General features: G+C 32.9%; 1 protein-coding gene and 1 non-coding gene across 7 annotated transcripts in view; one reads left to right on the top strand and one right to left on the bottom strand.

Annotated features, from left to right (window-relative positions):
• Positions 1-21,823, top strand: part of Clcn3 (chloride voltage-gated channel 3) — an 82,938-nt gene that overhangs the window by 46,764 nt on the left and 14,351 nt on the right. For 5 of the 6 annotated variants that reach the window (XM_027926948.2, XM_027926946.2, XM_071610526.1 and 2 more), the window contains 7 exons: positions 5,562-5,661; positions 6,962-7,149; positions 8,296-8,418; positions 10,258-10,464; positions 14,935-15,015; positions 16,290-16,835; positions 19,813-19,999. In XM_027926948.2, the coding sequence (XP_027782749.1) occupies positions 5,562-5,661; positions 6,962-7,149; positions 8,296-8,418; positions 10,258-10,464; positions 14,935-15,015; positions 16,290-16,835; positions 19,813-19,999 (1,432 nt within the window). The remainder of the gene's footprint in view (positions 1-5,561; positions 5,662-6,961; positions 7,150-8,295; positions 8,419-10,257; positions 10,465-14,934; positions 15,016-16,289; positions 16,836-19,812; positions 20,000-21,823) is intronic. The other variant, XM_027926950.2, reaches the window with a different exon arrangement.
• On the bottom strand, positions 21,586-21,715 carry LOC114085926 (small nucleolar RNA SNORA18). The gene has a single exon (XR_003581573.1). It is a non-coding gene; the product is annotated as a small nucleolar RNA SNORA18 (small nucleolar RNA).

Here is a 21,823-nt window from a genome sequence, read left to right as displayed (position 1 = left end):
AAGTATAGTGCAATATATAGATCCTTTTTATTTGCAGTTGTGGCTTATTGGTATAATGTTTATATTTAAAAATATAAAATATATTTTTTAAAAAAGAGAAGACAATCTCTTTTGAAAAATATTCCAAATCTCCAAAGCCTCTTTCTAATTTTGGTATCTGAAATTTACTTGTAAATGAAAATAACTTTATACCAATTAGTTATAAGCTTTCATATAAAGGTATACATGTGTACGAAATGTGAAATTGGTTTATATTATGTTGTTTATAAAAAGTATAGCTTCTGAGATTCATTAGACAATATTTACCTTCAGGACATATGTGAGGAAATATATATTACATACATCAATATTCTAAGCCAGTGATTCTTAAATGTTTTGGTCTCAGATTTCTTTTAAACTTTAACAAGTGTTGAAAACCCTCAAAGAACTTTTAAAATATGTTATATTAATAGATATAAAACTGAGAAATTTTTAAAATATTCACTAATTCATTAAAAATAATAGTAACAAGACCCGTTGCTTGTAAACATAAATGGAATTTCATAAAAATAACTATATTTTCCAAAATAAGAGATATTTACTGAGTTCTTATATTACATTTTTATAACTCCCAGTATTGACTGGCTTAATAAAAGACTGCCTGATTGTTATATCTGCTTTTGCATTCAAATTTTATTATATCATTATCATCATCATAATCTGCCGCAGTCTGGCTGGGCACAATTCAGGAGCCACTTGTCAAAAGAAACGAACTTTATTTTTAGAACACACAGGCCAAACCACACAGCTCTTCAGGAAAACCTTCAGAGCCCAACTGCCACCACTGGCTTCCCACAAGCCTTTCCATCTCCCCCACTCCTCCTGCTCTTGAGGCCAATTGGCTGGGTCGCGTGGGCAGAGCCAAAAAAAGGCCCCCAGTGAGCAGCTCTGTGGTCTGAAAGGGCAGGGAAACAACCCAATGAGCATCACCGCAGAGGAGCCAGTCAGTTGGCAGCTGGAAGTTTGCTGGCAGCTGGAAGTTTGCTAGGGCCCCTTTGGCTGTAGCTCTCAACAATAATCATCATCTTTACTTGTAGTACTGGGTGTTGAACCTAGGAGCACTTTACCACTGAACTACAATCCCAGTCCTTTTTTTTTTTTTTGAATGGGGTCTTGCTAAATTGCCAAGGCTGGCCTTGAACTTGAGAACCTCATGCTTTAGCCTCCCAAGTAACTGGGGTTACAAATGTGTACCACTACACCTGGCTGCATTCAGACATTGTGGTATGTTCTTTTGATTGAAGTATATAAAGAAATTCCACCTCACACAGATAATGTAGTTGAAAAAGCTACAAGTATTTTAATAGGCTTTAAAAGATTATTGTGGGTATTCTTTGATACTATACAAAGTGACAAGTAGTAGTTTCTAAAAGGTTAGTTGTAATGTGTACTCTGAAATTGTACTAGTGAACTTTGTCCTACATTGATTTACTTTAAACTTTGAATTTTGAATATACAGTTTTGTAACATATAGTGACCATTTGGAAAACAATGATACATTAACTTATGCAGCTCTTTCAAATGTTGACACTTAAACAATGAAAATACTGTATCAAAAAGTCACTGATTTTAATATTAAGTTTATAATATCACCATGGTTCTCTTAAGAAAAAAGTCTTTAATATTGGTACTGCTCACAGTACTAATTTTCACAATACTAATTTTTTAAATTCTAATGTTTGTGTGCACATTTTATCACTGGAAATGAAATGACAGGACTACTTGATTTTTGTTGTTTTTGTTGTTGTTACCTAGAATTGAACACTCAGGGGCTCTTAACACTAAACCACATCACCAGTCCTTTTTATTTTTTATTTTGAAACAGGGTCTTGCTAATTTGTTAGGGCCTCTCACTGAGTTGCTGAGGCTGGCTTGAACTTGTAATCTTCCTGCCTCAGCCTCCCCAATTGTTGGTATTACAGGTGTACACCACCATGCCTATCCTACTTTGTTCTTTATTGAAAAAATACTGTAGATTCAGAAATCTGAAAAACCATATTTTGATGTCAGTGTTTCTTTTGAGTAAAAATGACATTTCATATAAGACCTAACTTATTTTGCAGCTCACATTACACAAGAGCTTCTCCTTGAAATGTAGCTTCATATTCAGTATGTGGCAGACATGCTTTATGCAGCTATTTGATCACACAAGATATAATACATAACACATAGTAACTTCTTAATATTTTTAAAGCAAAATTGGCATTTATTTATTTTTTACTGGGATGCTTGAAAATTGAAAGTGACAGGTGACACTTCCTGATTCATGCTGCGGAACCAGCAATTGTTTTTTACATTATCAATAAAAATGTCAGCATGGAAAAAAAATCAAAAAGGCACCTAAAATTTTGCTATTATTATAAAAATAGTTTTGATCTTGGAGACCCCTTTAAAGAGGTCTCAGGGACTCTTAAGATTGTTAGTGGATCACATTTTGAGAACCTCTGTTTTAATCCTTTGTGCCTAAGTCAGACACACTATAAATCCTGACATATGTAATTACGGGGTAAGTACAATTGTACTGAGAGTATACATTCAGAGTCAGTATTCAGGTTGGGGTTTAAATGTGTTCTAAAGTGTGGCACTCTGACAGTGTCAAATATAAGCCACTATGTTCTTAAACTTTTAGGGAAAATGGATACTAAAAGAAACCAAAACAAACTCTTTTCCTCTGATGTTTGAATAGTCTATAGTTCTTGAAAACATTTCAAATAACATAGCAATATATGAAGGAGCTAATATGTGTCCTAGCTAATCATCTTTTCCTAGTCAAATATTTTGCAATTTTTAAAGCTGAGAAATTCAGCACATTTATGTTCTTACAGTTATTCTTAAAACATTAAATTTTAAAAAATCTTAAAAATTTTTAAAAATACATGTCTCAGTGTATACATGCACTTGATTCTTTGTCATTGACCTTTTTATTTTACTCAAAGCCCTCTTATTCCAGATTATTTTGAAGCTATTGACATTATCTGATCAGATATTACTGTTTAAATATTTTACAAAAAGGTGGTAATCAAATTGTCTTTTTAAAAAATTTATTAGTTTAAATACTTCTATAAAGAGAACCTTCCCCTAATCAACTATTCAGATTCTCTGATGAACAGATCGTACAGCAAAGAGAGAGTTTGAAAAATGTAGTTCCTTAGTATCTTGAAAATTGACCAGTGAGATTTTTGTTTGCTTGTTGGCTTTTGTTTCTGTATCTTCATGAACTCATGAATTTAAACATTTTATGTGTCATGATTATCACAGTTACTCTTTTCGTTGAGGTCCCTGTTCCACTTTAAAAAAAAAAAAAATCCTTTTTTTGTTTATTTTTGGTTCTAGGGATTGAACCCTGAGTTGCTTAATCACGGAACCACATTCTCAGGCCTTTTTTAATTTTTTATTTTGAAACAAGGTCTCAATAAGTTGCTCAGTGCCTCACTAAGTTGCTGAGGTTGGCCGTGAACTTGTGATACTCCTGCCTCAGCCTGCCTAGTTGCTGGAATTACCAGTCTATGACACCATGCTCAGCCATGTTGTTCTACTTTTGACTAGTGGGAGTGAATTGATATTGGTTGGTGTCTGTGTTCTCTGACTTGAGTTCAGGCGTGATGTATTCTGGGAAAACATTATGTTATATTAGTTTATCTTACACATTTCAGCAGAAAACCTAAAGTCAGCCATTTCTCCAAGGAGTTCAGTCCCATTGAAGGAGAATGATACATAGAGACAGTCTGGGCAAAAGTGGGTACTGTTTGCTTGTGGGTTGGTCATTATTTCTCCTAAGTTTATACTACTGTTCTAATTTAAAATCATTACCATAGGGCTTAATATCTAGTTCTTAAATCTGTGCCTCATTTAAAGCATGCCAAAAATCTCAACATCACAAATAGAATCATTTAATTTACCACACTACACACACCCACACACACCAGTTATGTAGAATATTCTCATGATTCCAAGCTAAATGTATAAAACACATTATAGTCAAAGAAGTCTAGTTTCTTTCTGTTCTAACTTAATTGTCTTCTTCCCCTTATAAATAATGTTTTACATTTTTAATTTTATGGTTTATCCTTTCATTTAAAAAATACCAGCATTTGTGCCTATATTATCTTTCTTAGACAAATAGCATAATTCTAGCCACCTTGTCTTTGTCCTTCATCTCACTGCTTCTATCTCCTTTTTAATTGCTGAAGTACTTTTCATTACATAGATATTTTACAGTTTATTCAACTGTATTACATATTACTAAACATTAAATGTTTTTGTTAGAAGTAGTGATGAGGGTACATTCTTGCACATACAGTATCTTTTTGTGTTTGGTATACGCTATCAAGCAAATGTTTGTTAAGTGACTATAGTAGTATGCAAGCAGTGGTACAAGAAGAATGTCTGACTCAGCCTGAAAATAATATTTTATTAGACATTATAGTTATTTTATTGAGGAAAATCAACATAAAATTTAGTGATTATTTAAAAAATGACCTGCCTCCAATTCTAAAAGTAGTTAATATCTGTGTTTGGATGTTTATAGTATAGGAGTAAAATTACCTCATTCAACTTAGAACTTATTCTGTGTGTGTGTGTGTGTTTGTGTCTGTGTGTATGTGTGTATACTGGGGATCAAACTCAAAGCCTCACATATGCTAAGCAAGTGCTCTACCACTGAGATAAACTCTCAGCCTTCTTGTGTCTTTTTAGTGGGGCCTTTTGCCTTCAAGTAGACCATAGGCTTGAAATAAATCAGGTCATTGAAGCCCTCCAATGGGATGGTTGAGCACTATGTAATCCTAGGTGGAGAATATAAAACAACAACTCTAGTTGGACAGAAGAGTTTAGTACTCTTTAGAGATAGCTTTAAAAATGCATTCTTACAGGGAGAGATAAGACTTGCCTTCTTGTGTTTCAGTAGAATGAGATCAGAAAAATCTCTTACCTTCTTATTAATCTCCTACCTGCCTATAGTATATTCAATGAAGGACACTTTTGCCTTAACATTGTGATGAAAGAGCCCCTGCGCCTTACCAGTGAGATTGGAGCTTGCCACATCTTTGTATATAGGTCTCTAAGTTTCAGGAGTCTATTTATCCATGTGCCTTTTCTACGTTTTATTTATGGGCATTTACTGTCACATACTTATCTTTTAGACAGTTATAATTCAGTTAACTTCTAGCACCAGGGAATGATAGACATTTCCAGTCACTTCCAGTAATATAAAGTTTATACCAAATATAGATCCAAAATTGAATTTGATTCATTTAAAAACAGTCTGTGTCAGATTTTTATGTGGCTTATGGTCCCATTGCACTTAAATCTGAGGTTCTTATAAAATGCTGGATAAATGCTTATCATCTGGCTTACAGGTATAATGACTCTCTGATACTGATTTTTCCCCAAACTCACCTTTCCCCTTATTTAGTTTAGAAGGTTCTGTTCTGATTATGGTAACTGAGAAAAATTGCTAGATATTAGAATTCTATCTTCTATTCAGAGTTTGAAAAATGAAGCATAAACATTTCTAATTTCAGATCAACAGCAAAAAGAAAGAATCAGCATGGGAAATGACAAAAAGTTTATATGATGCGTGGTCAGGATGGCTAGTAGTAACACTAACAGGATTGGCATCAGGTAAAGAAAATTTTTAAAGTAGTCCTTTTTAAAAAAATTAACAGAACTATAAATAGTTCTCCCCTCTTTCCCTCAAAAATTTTTTTTCAGGTACTATTAGATTTTTAAAAGCATGTGTTTTTCTCCCTCAAAAATTTCTCATATTAAAAGAGTAGGAGGCAAGAGACTTTAGTCTTTTCTTGGTTCTGTCACTTAAAGGGTCTATCCAACATGATTGATCTTTCTGGGTTCAGTTTCCATCTCTGTAACATAAGTGATATGAACTAGATGATCAATGAGATATCTTTTATTTTACCATCATAATTAATAATTATTTTTTTGAGTGCTATATGTGTCATGCAGTGTTCTAAAAATGGCATAATTACTGTGATTATAACTATGGTACAGATCAAGAAACTGAAGCACAAGAGAAATTAAGGAGTGTGGCTGAGATCATATGGTCAAAAAGTGGCTCAGCCATTGTATGAATTCCAGCAGTTTAGCTCAAGAGACTGACCCTTTAATTACCATGCTGTATGCATGGCCACAAAGTCCTAGGTGAGAAATGTTAGGAAATAACAGTTAAGTAAAAAAAATAAGAACTTTTAATTATTTTCAGTTTCCATCATGGAAGATTGTGTCCAGAAAACATGAAAAATTAAAGTTTTTGTGGAAAACAGAGAGAAGTATTAACAATACTAATTGGCATGCACAAAAATTTTGTGACTTCTGTGTGTATGACCCAATTGATCTTTTTATATGATAAGAATGACCCAGATTTGACCATGAATTTGTGTATTTTTATATTCTGTCAGTAAAATAATCTCAATACATATAGTTTTCTATTATTTAAGAAAAAATTGTTAATCTGTCACAGTAATTCATGAATGAATTTCACTAATTATTTCTAATGGACATTAAGTTTTAATGAGATTGACATTATTTGTTAATGAAGTTTTGGATTGAAACTGGATAGTTAAAACATTTGTTTCAATAGCCAGATATATGAATCTTCTGCCAAGCAGCTTTCTTTTAAAGGTATTTGAATATTAGAACTTTTTTGTAATTATAATTAATTTGAATGATGCAATTGAGTTTTATTCAAAGAGTAACAATTTTATTTTAAAGAATAGTATTATAGTTTTTTAAAGTAATAGATGTGCATTTATATATAAAATTTGAAAATCTTAAAATCATGTTCCTTAGTGAAACTATTATTTATAGGAAATCTCCTGTTTTCTATTAATCTCTGAACTAGATAGATCTTAGCTCCCCAAAATATGGATATGTTTTTTTGACCATCTCCAACATGTTTTTACAGGGGCATTGGCTGGATTGATAGACATTGCTGCTGATTGGATGACTGATCTAAAAGAGGGCATTTGCCTTAGTGCATTGTGGTATAACCATGAACAGTGTTGTTGGGGATCTAATGAAACAACATTTGAAGAGAGGGATAAATGTCCACAGTGGAAAACATGGGCAGAATTAATCATAGGTCAAGCAGAGGTAAGTTTTGCTTTGCTCAAGATGAGTTAATCATTGATACAGTGAAATTATAGAATTAATCATATACTGGATGATTGTAACCTGCATTCATCCAAAAGAAAAATTATGTAATAGAGTAGAATGGAAAATACAAGAATATATTACAGCAGGTAAAAAACTAAGGATTGCTCTAAGCAGCTTTTGTATCATTTAACAAACTACCTGGAGTATGGTACAAATTTATTTATTGTGAGTTGTAGTAGAAGGGATAAATCATTGCAATACAATCTGTGGAAAGTTAATATGGAGTTATTAAAAATGATTTGACACATTACATCACTAAGATTGGGAATTGGGAATTATGAAAGTGTAAATTATTTTTAAAAATCAGTAAGATAAGCCAAGTAGAAATTCAGAGATTGAAGAAATTCAGAGATTTTGTGTGTGTGTGTGTGTGTGTGTGTGTGTGTGTGACATTACAGTATTAAATTTTTATTTTACTACTTTTATGTTTTGTATTGAAGAACATTCTGGAACTTAGCATATCATATATTAAATATATTCACATACAGATAGAATTTAAAATTTTTGTTACAGTTGCACTTCAGAGCTAAAAAGAATATATTTGCTGGTAAGATATAAATTGAATGCTGATTCTTGCCTGACTTGATTGAATTCAATTTAATAATGTTTTAAGAAAATTGGAACAGAATGTAATCTTGAGTGACAATTCAGTTTTGTCTCTACCAGCTATTTCCAAAAATTTGTTTATGGGTAGGTAGAAGTTAAAGTATAACTTAGATGTCTTGGTAACAATACCTAGGGATCAAGAAAGAGATTAATGGGATTAAGGCTACTTAATATATATAAAAACTAGTTTTTAGATTATGCCTAAATATTTTTAATGTAAAGTTTTGTATTACTGTGAAAATAAACCAGGAGATTTCTAAAAGATTTACCCATTTTCACACAGTAGCACGTGCCTGCAGTCCCAGATGCTTAGGAAACTGAGGCATTAGAATCATTGAGCTCAGAAGTTCAAGGCCAGCCTGGGTAACATAGTGTCTCAAAAAAAAAAAAATGTTTTACTCGGGTTCCTTATGTCGCAAGCATTAGAGGTTGCAGTGAAAGTTAATTTCATACTCTTGCACTATTTTTGCTTTTTAGGGTCCTGGTTCTTACATCATGAATTACATAATGTACATCTTCTGGGCCTTGAGTTTTGCCTTTCTTGCAGTTTCCCTGGTAAAGGTATTTGCTCCATATGCCTGTGGCTCTGGAATTCCAGAGGTAAGCCATGTAATACTATCATTAGGCAGTAATTGTCATGATTCTTTTGCACTTAATGAAAGCAGTTTGGGGGTGGGATTTTGTTATTGTTGTATTAGTATGAAGAAATGTTTGAAAAGTGTAAGTTAATTGTAGACATCATTCAAGAACTACTTCCCCATAATCATTTCCTCATTTACTGTAGAGGTTGATGGTTTTTCCTTCCTCTCACCACTAATTTAGCACATGATTAAGCAGATTATCAAGAAACTTGGTCAAACATCGAGAAACTGCAAAAATATTTTGTGGTCTAAGGTTCTTTGATAGATGATACTTTTCTGTTATGACCTTGACTTGAATACATTAATTTACTTTTTTATAACTATCTGTTCATTAAATAAGTTAGGGACTGGGGTTCATTAAATTAAATAAGTTAGGGCTCAGTGGAAGAGTGGATGCCTGGCATGTGTAAGGTACTAGGTTCAATCCTCAGCACCTCATATAAATAAAATAAAGATATTGTATCCATCTATAACTACAAACAACAATAATAACAACAAAAACCCATGTTTGAAGCTTTTAAAAAAAAAATAAGTTAACGATTCTTCAATCTGGCTTTATTTATTTATTTATTTTTTAGTACCAGGGATTGAACTCAGGGGCACTTGACCATTGAGCCAAATATCCCAGCCATATTTTGTATTTTATTTAGGATCAGGGTCTCAGAATGTTAAACAGGTTGTTTAGCACCTTGCTTTTGCTGAGGCTGGCTTTGAACTCATGATCCTCCTGTCTCAGCACCTGAGCTGCTGGGACTACAGGCGTGCGCCACTGCGCATGGCAAAGTTTGGCTATTTTATGCTTTGAGAAAACATTTAATTAAAATAGGTCAATAGTAGAAATTCGGGGGTTTTGTTTTATTTTTTTGCAGTATTGGATATTGAAGCCAGGGCCTGTACATGTAGACAAGGGCTCTCTCTACCATTGAATTACAAGTTACAAAGTTACATCAACAGTAATTTATTTATTTATTACTTAATTACTTAAAATTTATTTATTAATAAATTACAACAGTAATTTATTACTGTTTCATCAACAGTAATTTATTTATTTTAATCATCTTTTTTTAAAAAATATATTTTTAGTTGTTGATAGACCTTTATTTTATTTATTCATATATGGTGCTGAGAAACGAACCCAGTGCCTCACACATGCCAGGCAAGTGCGCTACCGCTAAACCCCAGCCCCAGCCAACAGTAATTTAAAGGCGAATTAGATTTAGGCTTGAACTCATTTCTTTCCCTTTTTAATTTTTCCACATCCGCTTTTTCTAGTGTATTTTTTAAAGACTAAATTATGGTGATTTTAAAAGGATAATTAATTAAGAATATATTTAATAAGAAACTGCATCATGTGGTAGTTAGAAGTGTTCATTGCTCCTTCTTGTATATAATGAAATACATTTCACATAATTGAAGTACTCTGAAAAGGCATAATAACTTTATTTTTGGTGGAAAGTCCTAAGTATCTAAATATGTTGTTTATTTCTACAACAGAAATATTCAAATTTGCTATTTTTTGTTTTTGTCGTTATACTTAAGATCTGTATTTTCTTTCACATGGCTTATAATTTTTATTTTTTTCATGGGGTAGGGTTATCTTTTAACTTTATTTGAGTAGAGAATAAGAATACAATGTAGATTTATCATACACATAATATACTTTTGAAAAATTAATTGTGTATTGTTCCATAATTGTTCAAACTTTCCTAGGTTTTGTGAGTAAAATGAGAATATTTTTGATTAGTTATATTCTCCTGTTTCTTAAAGGAAATTAAACTGCTTTTACTTTTCTTTGTAGATTAAAACGATTTTGAGTGGATTCATCATTAGAGGTTACTTGGGAAAATGGACTTTAATGATTAAAACCATCACTTTAGTACTGGCTGTGGCATCAGGTTTGAGTTTAGGAAAAGAAGGTCCTCTGGTACATGTGGCCTGTTGCTGCGGAAATATCTTTTCCTACCTCTTTCCAAAGTATAGCACAAATGAAGCTAAAAAACGGGAGGTAAGTGTTTTCTGTAATTATTTGACAGAAAAATATCTATTTTGTAGACTTGATATCAGTTGGGAATTTCCTAATGAAGATCATATTTTACTGTGTTGGGATAAATTTTTTTTAGATTAAAATTTTTGAGATTAGTTTTTGCTTCTTTTCCTTTTTCTGACTATCTAACATCTTTTTAGAATCCACTCTACTGCTACTTAGTCACTCCTGTGTTTTAGAATGCTTTATAGACCAGCTAGTATTCACTAGGTTTTGGTTAAATTACACAGAGATCTTTCTTAGTTGTTTTCACTGTGCCTTACGCCCAACCTCTTTGGAAGTTTTTCCAAACATAACATTGCTTTAACTCTTATTTCTCAACATTTCTTAACATCTCTAAGGTTGGGCAAACTCAATTGCTTTGTTTTCTTTTGGGGTCAGTCAGTGTCTAATGTCATTGGAAGTGGTGTGTTATATGTAGAAAACTTTCTAACCCAGTGGGGAAATTCTGAAGACCTTGAGGACTTCCCAAAGTTTAAATCAGAAATTCATTTTATTTTTTTATTTGTGTGTATGGGGGCTTAGATCATTTTTTGAGGGGATTGGAGGTAAGGATTAAATACTGAAGAACCACTGAAAAGGACAATGAAACTGGATGTCCTTTGCAGGGCCAGATCTTACCCTTGCCAAAATCCCCTCCACTTAAAGGGGATGTGAGAAATTTTCTTTATTCAGCTGTTTTAAGGCAATTTCCTTTACCATTTCTTTGGAACAGCATAAGGTCTTCCAGCAGGCCTTCAAACTATAGACTTTCCCTCATGTCTCTTTTTTCTGGGTATTTTCTGGAAGAAAAGTGGGCTCCTGAGACTTTGGTTAGTGGCTTTAAAACCTAGTCCTCCCAAATGCAAATCTGTAGCTTTAGGTGGGACAGAGATTTTTTTTTTTTTTTAATTTTATCTTTCAGAATCATCCTTTTTTATTGTGTACAGAGTTTGATTACTTTTAGTATTCCATTTTCCCCATTTCTTTAGATATTAAAATTAAATTCACCTGAGGCCAGTTATTCTAATGATTTCTTGTATACTCGTTTAGAAGTTATTATAAAGTGTTCTATAAGACCTGAGTGAGCCACTTGCATTGCTTCACCTTTCATCGTTCTAGTATTGAGTTAAATATGGGAGCCCAGCAGCTATACAGGTAGCTAGCTCTAGAGCCCATTACTATACTGCAGCTCCTCCATGATTGGTGAACATTAACCATTAGTGTAAGGGATCATGGGAAAGAGATCTTAAGAGTTGTTTTGTTGTTGTTGTTCTTTCCTTAGCTTTTTTTTTATTAGCACATATTAATGTACAGATTCGTGGATTTCACTATGATGTTTCCATGCATGTGTATATTGTGCATTGATCATGTCCACCCTCCTCCCTTACACCCTTTCCTGCCTCCCTCCCAGTCCCCTGTAATAATCCAATTAAAGTTCTTTTTTTAAATTAATTAATTAATTTTTATTTATATATATATAAGCGGGATGCATTACAATTCTTATTACATATATAGAGCTCAATTTTTCAAATCTCTGGTTGTATACGTAGTATACTCACATCAATTCGTGTCTTCATACATGTACTTTGGATAATAATGATCATCACATTCAACCATCATTAATTACCCTATGCCCCCTCCCTTCCCCTCCCACTCCTCTGCCCTATCTAGAGTTTGTCTATTCCTCCCATGCTCCCTCTCCCTATCCCACTATGAATCAGCTTCCTTATATCAAAGAAAACAGTCAGCATTTGGTTTTTTGGGATTGGCTAACTTCAGTTAGTATTATGTTCTCCAACTGCATACATTGACCTGCAAATGCCATGATTTTATTCTCTTTTATTGCTGAGTAATAATCCATTGTGTATATATGGCACATATTTTTTATCCATTTATCTATTGAAAGGCATCTAGGTTGGTTCCACAATTTAGCTATTGGGAATTGTGCTGCCATAAACATTGATGTGACTGTTTTCCTGTAGTTTGCTGTTTTTAAGTCCTTTGGTTATAGACCCAAGAGAGGGATAGCTGGGTCAAATGGTGGTTCCATTCCCAATTTTCTAATTTCTTAAGGCATGATTTTTTTTAAAAAAACATGTCATCAAATACTGAAAACTCGGGTGCCTCTGGCTTTAGCACAGACCTTTTCATCCTGCTGGGTGTTTTTTTTTTTTTTTTTTAATATTTTTTGGTGATGCTAGAGATTCTCAAACCCAGGGCATTATGCATACAAGGGAAGAACTCTGCTACTGAACTATAGCACCAGCCTCATTCTGGTGTTTTTTGTAGTGTAACAAAAATAGTAGAATACTTTATCAGGCTATTTAGTTCTTTAATTGAAATAATTCTAGTACTTTCTAATATCAGCACTAAAATATCATTCTTGCATTAATAGTGGATATTCCAAAAATGGAACACTTATAAAAGCATAATATTCCATCTCTAAATAATGATTGTGAATTATTAAATAATATATAGTAAAATATATAGTTTACTATATAACAAAAATTGCTAGCATTATTGATTACTTATTGTATATATGATGCGGTAGCAAATAATTTACTTGCATTTTAAAATTTAATTTCACACTAATTCTAGTAACATAGCACTGTTTTCCTTTTCTATAAATTAGGAAATGAAGGCCTAAAATAGCCAACTAACTTATTCATGACCACATAGTTAGTGGTAGAATGTGGATTAAATTAATTTTTATCTGATTCTGAAGACTATGCTTTTAACTACTATGCTACCACTATAATTGTGTGGGTATATATTTTAAAAACAAAACAAAACCCAACTATATTACAGTGTATCAACTTAGGGGCTAAGATGCAGCTGTAGCATTTGCCTCCCCAATTTTATTCCTTTACTTTCTGTTATATGTTGACAGAACACATTTTTTGGTAAGATTTTTAGTCATTATAAGTTATACAAATATGTATTTATTGGAATATATTGTTTGAATTGAATTAATTCACCTATATTTTAATGTCAACACTGTGGTAATTAGGTATATATGATGTCTTATACATAGTAAAAATTCTCTTATTAGTTGCAAGTATTAAGACTCCATATTTTGGCTTTCTTCCTATACCTACTTCCCTGACATTTTTCAATTAAATGCTCTTTGACACCTCCTACAGATTAAAACGTGTGTAAATTATAGATACATTGGGTATTAGCTTAATTGTAAAATTCTTAAATGTAGAATCAGAATAATTAATGTGTTGCCTATAGTCCTATTAAGTAGAAAAAAACATGGAAGCTAAATTTGCTCACTTTCTTCTCCTAAATAAGTAGATTCTACATTCTAAAGCCAGATACCCTTTAATTGAAGCAAATATTTGCTCATTTATAATTTATCAAAATTTTATTAAGTACTTACAAGGTGCTACATACTATTCTACATACCTTACTCACTTAATCCTTATGAGTTATGTAATGTTATTGTATCCTCATTTTAGAGAAGAGAAAACTGAGGCTCATGGAGGTTAAGTTACTTACCCATCGTTATGTAGTCAGTATTTGCAACAAAAGAATGTTTAGCCTAGCAGCTTGACTGTGCAGTTTGTGCTCTTGACCATTTACAACTTAATTTTCTAATTTCCCTTCCAAAAATGAAACAATTAATTATTTGAGGAAATGTTTTAGGTTGCTTTTATTTCCTGTATTACAGTGGTGAAATAAATAAAGACTTCCTAGAAGAATAATTACAAATAAATGCCCTCCCAAAAATATATTTGCAATTGTTTCCTTACTTGATCAGTTGATGGACCAGGGAATAATCAACTGATGGACCAGTAAGTCAGTTGGACAGGGCTTCCAGAAGAATGTGTGTGGATTGTTCTCTTCCTTTAACTTTATTCTTTGGGTTCTGGCTAGAGAGACTCTTGACTAAGCTGTTTGTGCTTTCAGAATGAGACTCTACATTGAGGATAGCAGGATGTTCAGGGGACTTAGGGTAGTAAAAATATAGGGAAACTATTTAATAGGTTTTAAGTTCCCTTGATATCTTGCCAGGATTTAGAATAGAGTAGTTACTAATGGTGAAGCATCTAACTCTCAAATCTGGAGAAATTATATCCTATTTAAAAAGTAAAGAAAGAATTGCCCCCCCATTCCATTTACTGCTCTTTCCTCTTGTCCACACAGCCATATATATTAAAAGTTGTCTGTGTTCATTGCCTTCTCTTTCTTACAACATACTCACATTGGTATTTCTGGTCCAAATGTTTTTAACTGAGTAGTGAATATATGAATGAACTTTCAATTAAAGCAGAAGAGAAAAAAATCTTTTTAGAAGAAATGAATACTTGCCCTTTGCTTGGGGAGGAGGACATGTGAGTTAAATGCAGAAGCAGCATTTGGGAAATTCAGGTAATAGGAATTTTTATTTGGCAATATTTGAATTTATAAGGGAATAAGCAATAAGCCACATCCTCTTTCTAGGTGCTATCAGCTGCCTCAGCTGCAGGTGTTTCTGTAGCTTTTGGTGCACCAATTGGAGGAGTTCTTTTTAGCCTGGAAGAGGTAGGTACAAAAGTGTAAGCATAAAAATTATATGTTATTACCATTACAAATATATCTTATCACACATTTCAAATCAAAACAATTTCTTATTGGTAAATTTTAGTTGTATGTAATAGTGTGATTTATTGTTTATCTAGTAATTCCCTTTCACTCCTATCCTCCCTCCCCCTGGTCCCCACATTTCAGTTTTATACCTGACATAATAGATAAAGAGTTTCTTTTTAAGTTTTCAGATTTATTTTTAGAAAGTTTTCACTAGTTCTTGCTAGGTACAGAGGCACACACCTATAATCCCAGCAGCTTGGGAAGGTGAGACAGGAAGATCACAAATTCAAAACCAGCCTTAGCAAAAGCGAGGTGCCAAGCAACTCAGTGAGACCCTGTCTCTAAAATACAAAATAGGGCTGGGGATATGGCTCAGTGGTCAAGTGCCTCTGAGTTTTATTCTGGACCACAATCCCCCACACCCTCTGCAAAAAAATTGAATGTTTTTACTAATTCTTGCATTAAAAGTAATATACTACATTACTTTTAGGCAAGTTCCACGTCTAGAGAAAAGCATCTTAAACCTATTATTCATTTATAAATATTAGTCATTTTTTAAAGTTGAACTTTACTTTGTTGAAATAGTTAAAATTAAGAAAATGTGAATTTGACTTAATAGAAGACATTTAGAACAACCTATTCTTAGCTAAAGTGTAATCCATATTCTTATTTTATAATTTAAAATCAGTTCCTAAATTAGCTTTTCAAGTTTTTCTTGTGATTATTTCTTAAACAGTTATTAATGTTTAAGGAAATAATTTCTGTTGCTTCAGTGGAATTACATATATGTATTATTATTAATTTTAAAACTTTCCTTTTACAAAATGTGGCCAGGAGTGTTTTTGAATTTCATTTTTTCTTCTAGTTTTTCTTCTTCTTTTTTTTTTTTAATGTAGAAGAGGCAAATCAAATATATGTTTATGAGCTATTGATGTTACATATAATTTTAACTACCATGATAAAATTGAATGTGACATTCAATTTAAAAATAAAACAATGCTAGGTATATGAAATAATTATTAGACATTTATCATCAGTTCTTATAAATGATGTAATAAGGTAGCTAAAGATAAAACATTTTTTATTGGTGTAAAACATGTAAACTGTAGCTGCAACAAAGTTTAGAGTTAGCTGCATTAAAACTTACAGAGATACTTCCCATTCAAGTTATAAAATATCAGAAGCATCTTTTAAGATGATAATATTAATTTTTCTTTCTTTTTTTTTAGGTTAGCTATTATTTTCCTCTCAAAACTTTATGGAGATCATTTTTTGCTGCTTTAGTGGCTGCATTTGTTTTGAGATCCATCAATCCATTTGGTAACAGCCGTCTGGTCCTTTTTTATGTGGAATATCATACACCATGGTACCTTTTTGAACTGTTTCCTTTTATTCTGCTAGGGGTATTTGGAGGGCTTTGGGGAGCTTTTTTTATTAGGGCAAATATTGCCTGGTGTCGTCGACGCAAATCCACCAAGTTTGGAAAGTACCCTGTTCTAGAAGTCATTATTGTTGCAGCCATTACTGCTGTGATAGCCTTCCCCAATCCATACACAAGGCTCAACACCAGTGAGCTGATTAAGGAGCTTTTTACAGACTGTGGTCCCTTGGAATCCTCTTCTCTCTGTGACTACAGAAATGACATGAATGCCAGTAAAATTGTTGATGATATTCCTGATCGTCCAGCAGGCGTTGGAGTCTATTCAGCTATATGGCAGTTATGCTTAGCACTCATATTTAAAATCATAATGACAGTATTCACTTTTGGTATAAAGGTAAGTGCTAATATGAGGTGATCTAATCTTGGCATGTTCAAAACTTATATGTGGAATAAGAAATTAAATTTTTATATGAAGGTTATTGTTTCATAAATGAAGGCTGAAAAAGCACATCTTTGAGGTTTAGTTTTAAATAGGGAAAAAAGTAATTCCTTAAGCAGATTATTAAGTTTATTATTTGTTACTGTTTAGCAAATTACCCCAAACTTTGGCATCTTAAGATAACTACCTGGTTTGTTCTTGATTTGGGAAGAGCTCAGCTGGGCATTTTTTGCTTATGTTTTGTACAATTGTTATCTGACATATCATCTCAGACTTTATTCATATGTCTAGCCCCTGGGCTGAGAAGATTCAGACAACTAGTACTAGAACTTCTAGGCTCCTGGAATATACATGTCTTGCTTTCTCTCTGTGTTTTTTCCAGCATGGTAGCCTCAGGATAGTTGGATTTCATATGTGGTAGCTCAGTATTCCAAAAGCAAGTGTCCCAGGAAAGCTAAAGAAGTCACACAGTATGACTTCTGTTTTTTTTTTTTTTTTTCTATTCACTGAGGCAGTGACAGAAAGCCATTCAGGTTCAGGGGGAAAGACATGTACTTAGTAGAGGAAGTGTCATTACTCCTGGTCATGTTTTAAAACCAGTTGTATTAGTTTTTTATGGTTGCTCTAATAAATTTTCATAAGCATGGTTTAAAACTACACTAATTTATTATTTTACATTTGTGAGGTCAGATGACTTAAAGGGGTAAAATCAAGGTGTTCACAGGGCATTCTAGAGGCTGTAGGAGTGAGTCTGGGATTTGCCTCTTCCAGCTTCTAGAGGCTGTGAACATTCCTTGGCTCATGTCTCCTTCTTTCATCTTCAAAGTAGAAACAACTGGTCAAGACTTTCTCTAGTCCCATTATTCTGACATTAACCTCTAAATCTCTCTTCCACATTTAACAAAACCCTAGTGATTACTTTTGACCCAGCCAGACAATCCAGGATAATCTTCTGTTTTGGTATCAGCTGATTAGCAACCTTAATTGTCTGTAACATTAGTGTCTCCTTGCCATGTAACAGTATTCACAGGTTCTGGGAATTAGGATATGGACATCTTCAGGGAATCATTATTCTGCCTGCCATAGCACTATAGGGTATTATTTTGAAAAGATACTACAGAATTGAATTACTGGGTCTGTGAGTACTATGCCTTTTTATATCAAGGATTTAAGGCAGTTAAGCCTAAGTTTGTGGAATGTTGTTTCTCTTGTACTTAACAAAAGTGAGAATAACATTCATTGATTAGTGATCTGCCAGTAAATATAGTTTGAACCCAAGAGCACTTATCACTGAGCCATATCCCTTTTTTAAAAAAATATTTTTTGTTGTAGCTGGACACAGTACCTTTATTTTTTTTTAATTTTTTTTTTATGTGGTGCTGAAGATCGAACCCAGGACCTCACACATGCCAGCCGAGCGCTCTACCTCTGAGCCACAACCCTAGACCCCCTTTTTTATTTCTTGAGACAAAGTTTCACTAAGTTGTGAGACCGGCCTTAAATTTGGGATCTTCATCCTCAGCCTCCCAAGTCACTGGAATTTCCGGCACGTGCCACTGTCTTTTGATTGTTAGTGATGTATATGGGGAAGCAGATGTTGGCTTGTCCTTTATCTTTAAATAACATTCATTGATTAGCGATCTGCCAGTAAATATAGTTCAAACCCAAGAGCACTTATCACTGAGCCATATCCCTTTTTTGTGATAGTTTACATAATAGTTAATATTTGACAGTGATAGTGTCCTTTCACATTTGTGAATTATGTGGAATAGCAGCTTTATTTCTAAAAATTGTAGTTGCAGTAATTTTTGAAGTAAGATCTATATTTCCATTTTCCTTGTTTAGTCCATTGACTATAAAGAGTTATATAACAAAAGCTTTGAGGTTTTACTTTTTTTTCTTAGCAAATCAAGTTAAAGGAGCTGTTAAAGCTCCTTTTACTATAATAATCTATTTTCTATAAATCCCAACTTTATCAGTTACTAGAGTTAACTGTCATGGACAGTTATATAAGGAAGCTGGAAATAGCTGGCAGTTAAGTTCCAGTTTATGTTTGTTCCAGGTGAAGGAGTGTAACTGTTAGGAGATCTTAAAAGGCACTTTGATCTGTTCTATTGTATATCATTTTAATGACCCTTGGGCTCTCTATCTTTTCATCATTTTGTGCTCAGCTCGTTTCATGACCAGAACAGGTTAGAGCAATTAACCTGTCAGTGGTCTTTAAATCATTTTGCTTAAGAGATTTACTATTTCTATTATCCTCTTTAAATTTAGTCAGTAAGGGCTGGGGTTTTGGCTCAGCGATAGAGCGCTCGCTTAACATGTGGGAGACCCTGGATTCGATCCTCAGCACCACATACAAAAATAAATAAGTGAAATAAAGGTGTTGTGTCCAATTACAACTAAAAAATAAATATTTTTTTAAAAAATTTAGTCAATAAATATTTTTGACTTTTGAGTCAAAATATTGGGGGACTCTAATAAGATTGTTCACTTTGCATTATACCTCTTAAGAGGAATAGTATCTATTTCTGTCATTTGTACATATGTAGGAAGGACATAATCTTGGAGTAAAGTATAGTGCTTCAAACTGAATTTTATGAAAAATACTCATTGTCCTTTTTTTTTTTCCATTTCACATGAACTAATGAAATTTTGTTAGGGGATAGCATTAGGAAATCCCTGAGATAAAAGTATTTAATCCTTGAGTTATTTTCTCTTTAGCCTAGAGAATGTGGTTTGTTACTTTGTAACTAAATTCATGGAATTGTTAAAGTACTGTTAAACAAGATTTTGCTATATTTGTACTAATATTTTGCTTTATCAGTAAAATGTGAAAAGAATCAAAAGTGTTAAAACCACAGAATGTAGGTATGAGCATATAATTTAATTAGAGGATCTCTGCCTCCCAAGAGTTCTGTTTTTGTTTTAGGTTCCCTCAGGCTTGTTCATCCCCAGCATGGCCATTGGAGCAATAGCCGGAAGGATTGTGGGGATTGCAGTGGAACAGCTTGCCTACTATCACCACGACTGGTTCATCTTCAAGGAGTGGTGCGAGGTTGGGGCTGATTGCATTACGCCTGGTCTTTATGCCATGGTTGGTGCTGCTGCATGCTTAGGTAATATGTCTTTGTCTTGCCTCTGTTTGGATGTTTGCAAGTCTAAGAAAATGGCCAATGGTGTAGTACACTCACACTTAATTGGTAGGCGAGTTGGCGGGAGACAGAGGTTGTAGTATTGAGTGAGAGATTATTTTAACAAAGGAAACAGTAGTGCTTTTATGGTATCATACAGTACTGGTTTTCATTTTACCTGTGTGAGAACATTTGTAATTGCAAAAAATGGAATAGTAGTTAGCATATTTGTAATACACATAATTCTTTATGACAGAAATCATCTCAGTACAACATTGGCTTAATTCAAATCCTGTCCAAGGAGATTTTTGTTTCCATTACTAAGGATCTTAGCTTATCTCTAACAATTATAGCATTGTTAAAATTAGCATTATAACAAAACTTCAGAATAGTTTGGGTTTAAGCTTTATAAATAATTTATTGTTAGCCTTAGTAAAACATTTCTTTATCAGCCCCCCACCACTTAAGGTGCATTTATAGTAAAAGGAGAAAACATAACAACTAATTTTAACAAAAATAAAAGCAAACTATCTGTATTAAATACTCAAGAGACTATTATCTTCTTTGGCATGAAAAACAGGTCATTTCTTTTTATATTTAAAATATAGTTAAACTTTGGTTATAATATTTAATGTTTTTTAAAAATTTTGTTTAGCGAGTCAAAATTATGTAATTATTGATCTTCAGAAATGTAATATCAAATGGAAATGAAGGACAGAATATTTTCATTAAAGTAGCAAGTAATTATTAAGCTTCCATTTTCTTTTTTGATACAAAAAGTATAAAACATGGGCCCAGCCTCAACTACAATCACGCTGGGGAAGAGAAGACTAACACTGAGAAAACAAGAATGAGCAATGACAATTATTATATACAGTGCTGAAAGAGTCTAAATATTGTAGGAATCTAGAGGAACAAAGAGCTAAAGTAGTTTAGGAAGGATAGAACTTGAGCTTTATTTTATTATTTTAAAAATCAATACATTTTTTAAACAATGCAATTTATGCTTTTTATTAATATCATGTACTTTTTAAAATTAATTCTTTATGTATTTATGACAGCAGAATGCATTATAATTCTTATTATACATATAGAGCACAATTTTTCATATCTCTGGTTATATACAAAGTATTTTCACACCAATTCGTGTCTAAGTCCATCCATTTTTATTTAAGGAATTTCATGTGTTGTGATTCCTTCCATTACCCATCTAGATCACTTTCATTCTTCTTGAGTCAAGATTTATCTCCAAAATAGCCCTTAAAAATAAACAAACAAAAACCCCCTAAGCACTGATGCTCTATCCACAGTTGTAATATCAGGCCATGATCCTTTTATATGGGCTGCTTTTCTCTCCACTTTGAATTATTGACACACTGATAACAACTTCAAAATTCCCTTCCTGGAATCTTTGGGATTTAATTTCTTTTACTTTAGGGTCATTTTTAGAGTAGCCAGACCTGCCTGATTTTCAATTACTGATACCATCTGTAAGCATGAATGAAGTCAAATCATATTTGGCACAGATCTGTGGGATATACTAATACCTAAGGTAAAAAGTTTATTATTGTAACTGTCCTTTAGTTCTTTCTCATAGATCTAACAAATAGTTCTGTGAGTAAAGTAAAACCATAATTACTCTATCAGGTATTTACAGCAATGTGTGGCTATAGGAAAGGCCCTATCAGGATGGACCTCCACCTGAGCTTTATTTTAAAAGATTAGTAAAAATTTAAAAATAATTCTTTTGAAGATAGTAATGTAAAGACAAAAAAATTGGGATGGGAATAATTTTAGTGTATTCTTGGG

Source organism: Marmota flaviventris, chromosome 3, assembly GCF_047511675.1.
Source record: "Marmota flaviventris isolate mMarFla1 chromosome 3, mMarFla1.hap1, whole genome shotgun sequence".
Taxonomy (NCBI): domain Eukaryota; kingdom Metazoa; phylum Chordata; class Mammalia; order Rodentia; family Sciuridae; genus Marmota; species Marmota flaviventris.
Note: the sequence above shows the minus strand (reverse complement) of the source record. Positions and strands in the feature narration are given on the sequence as shown.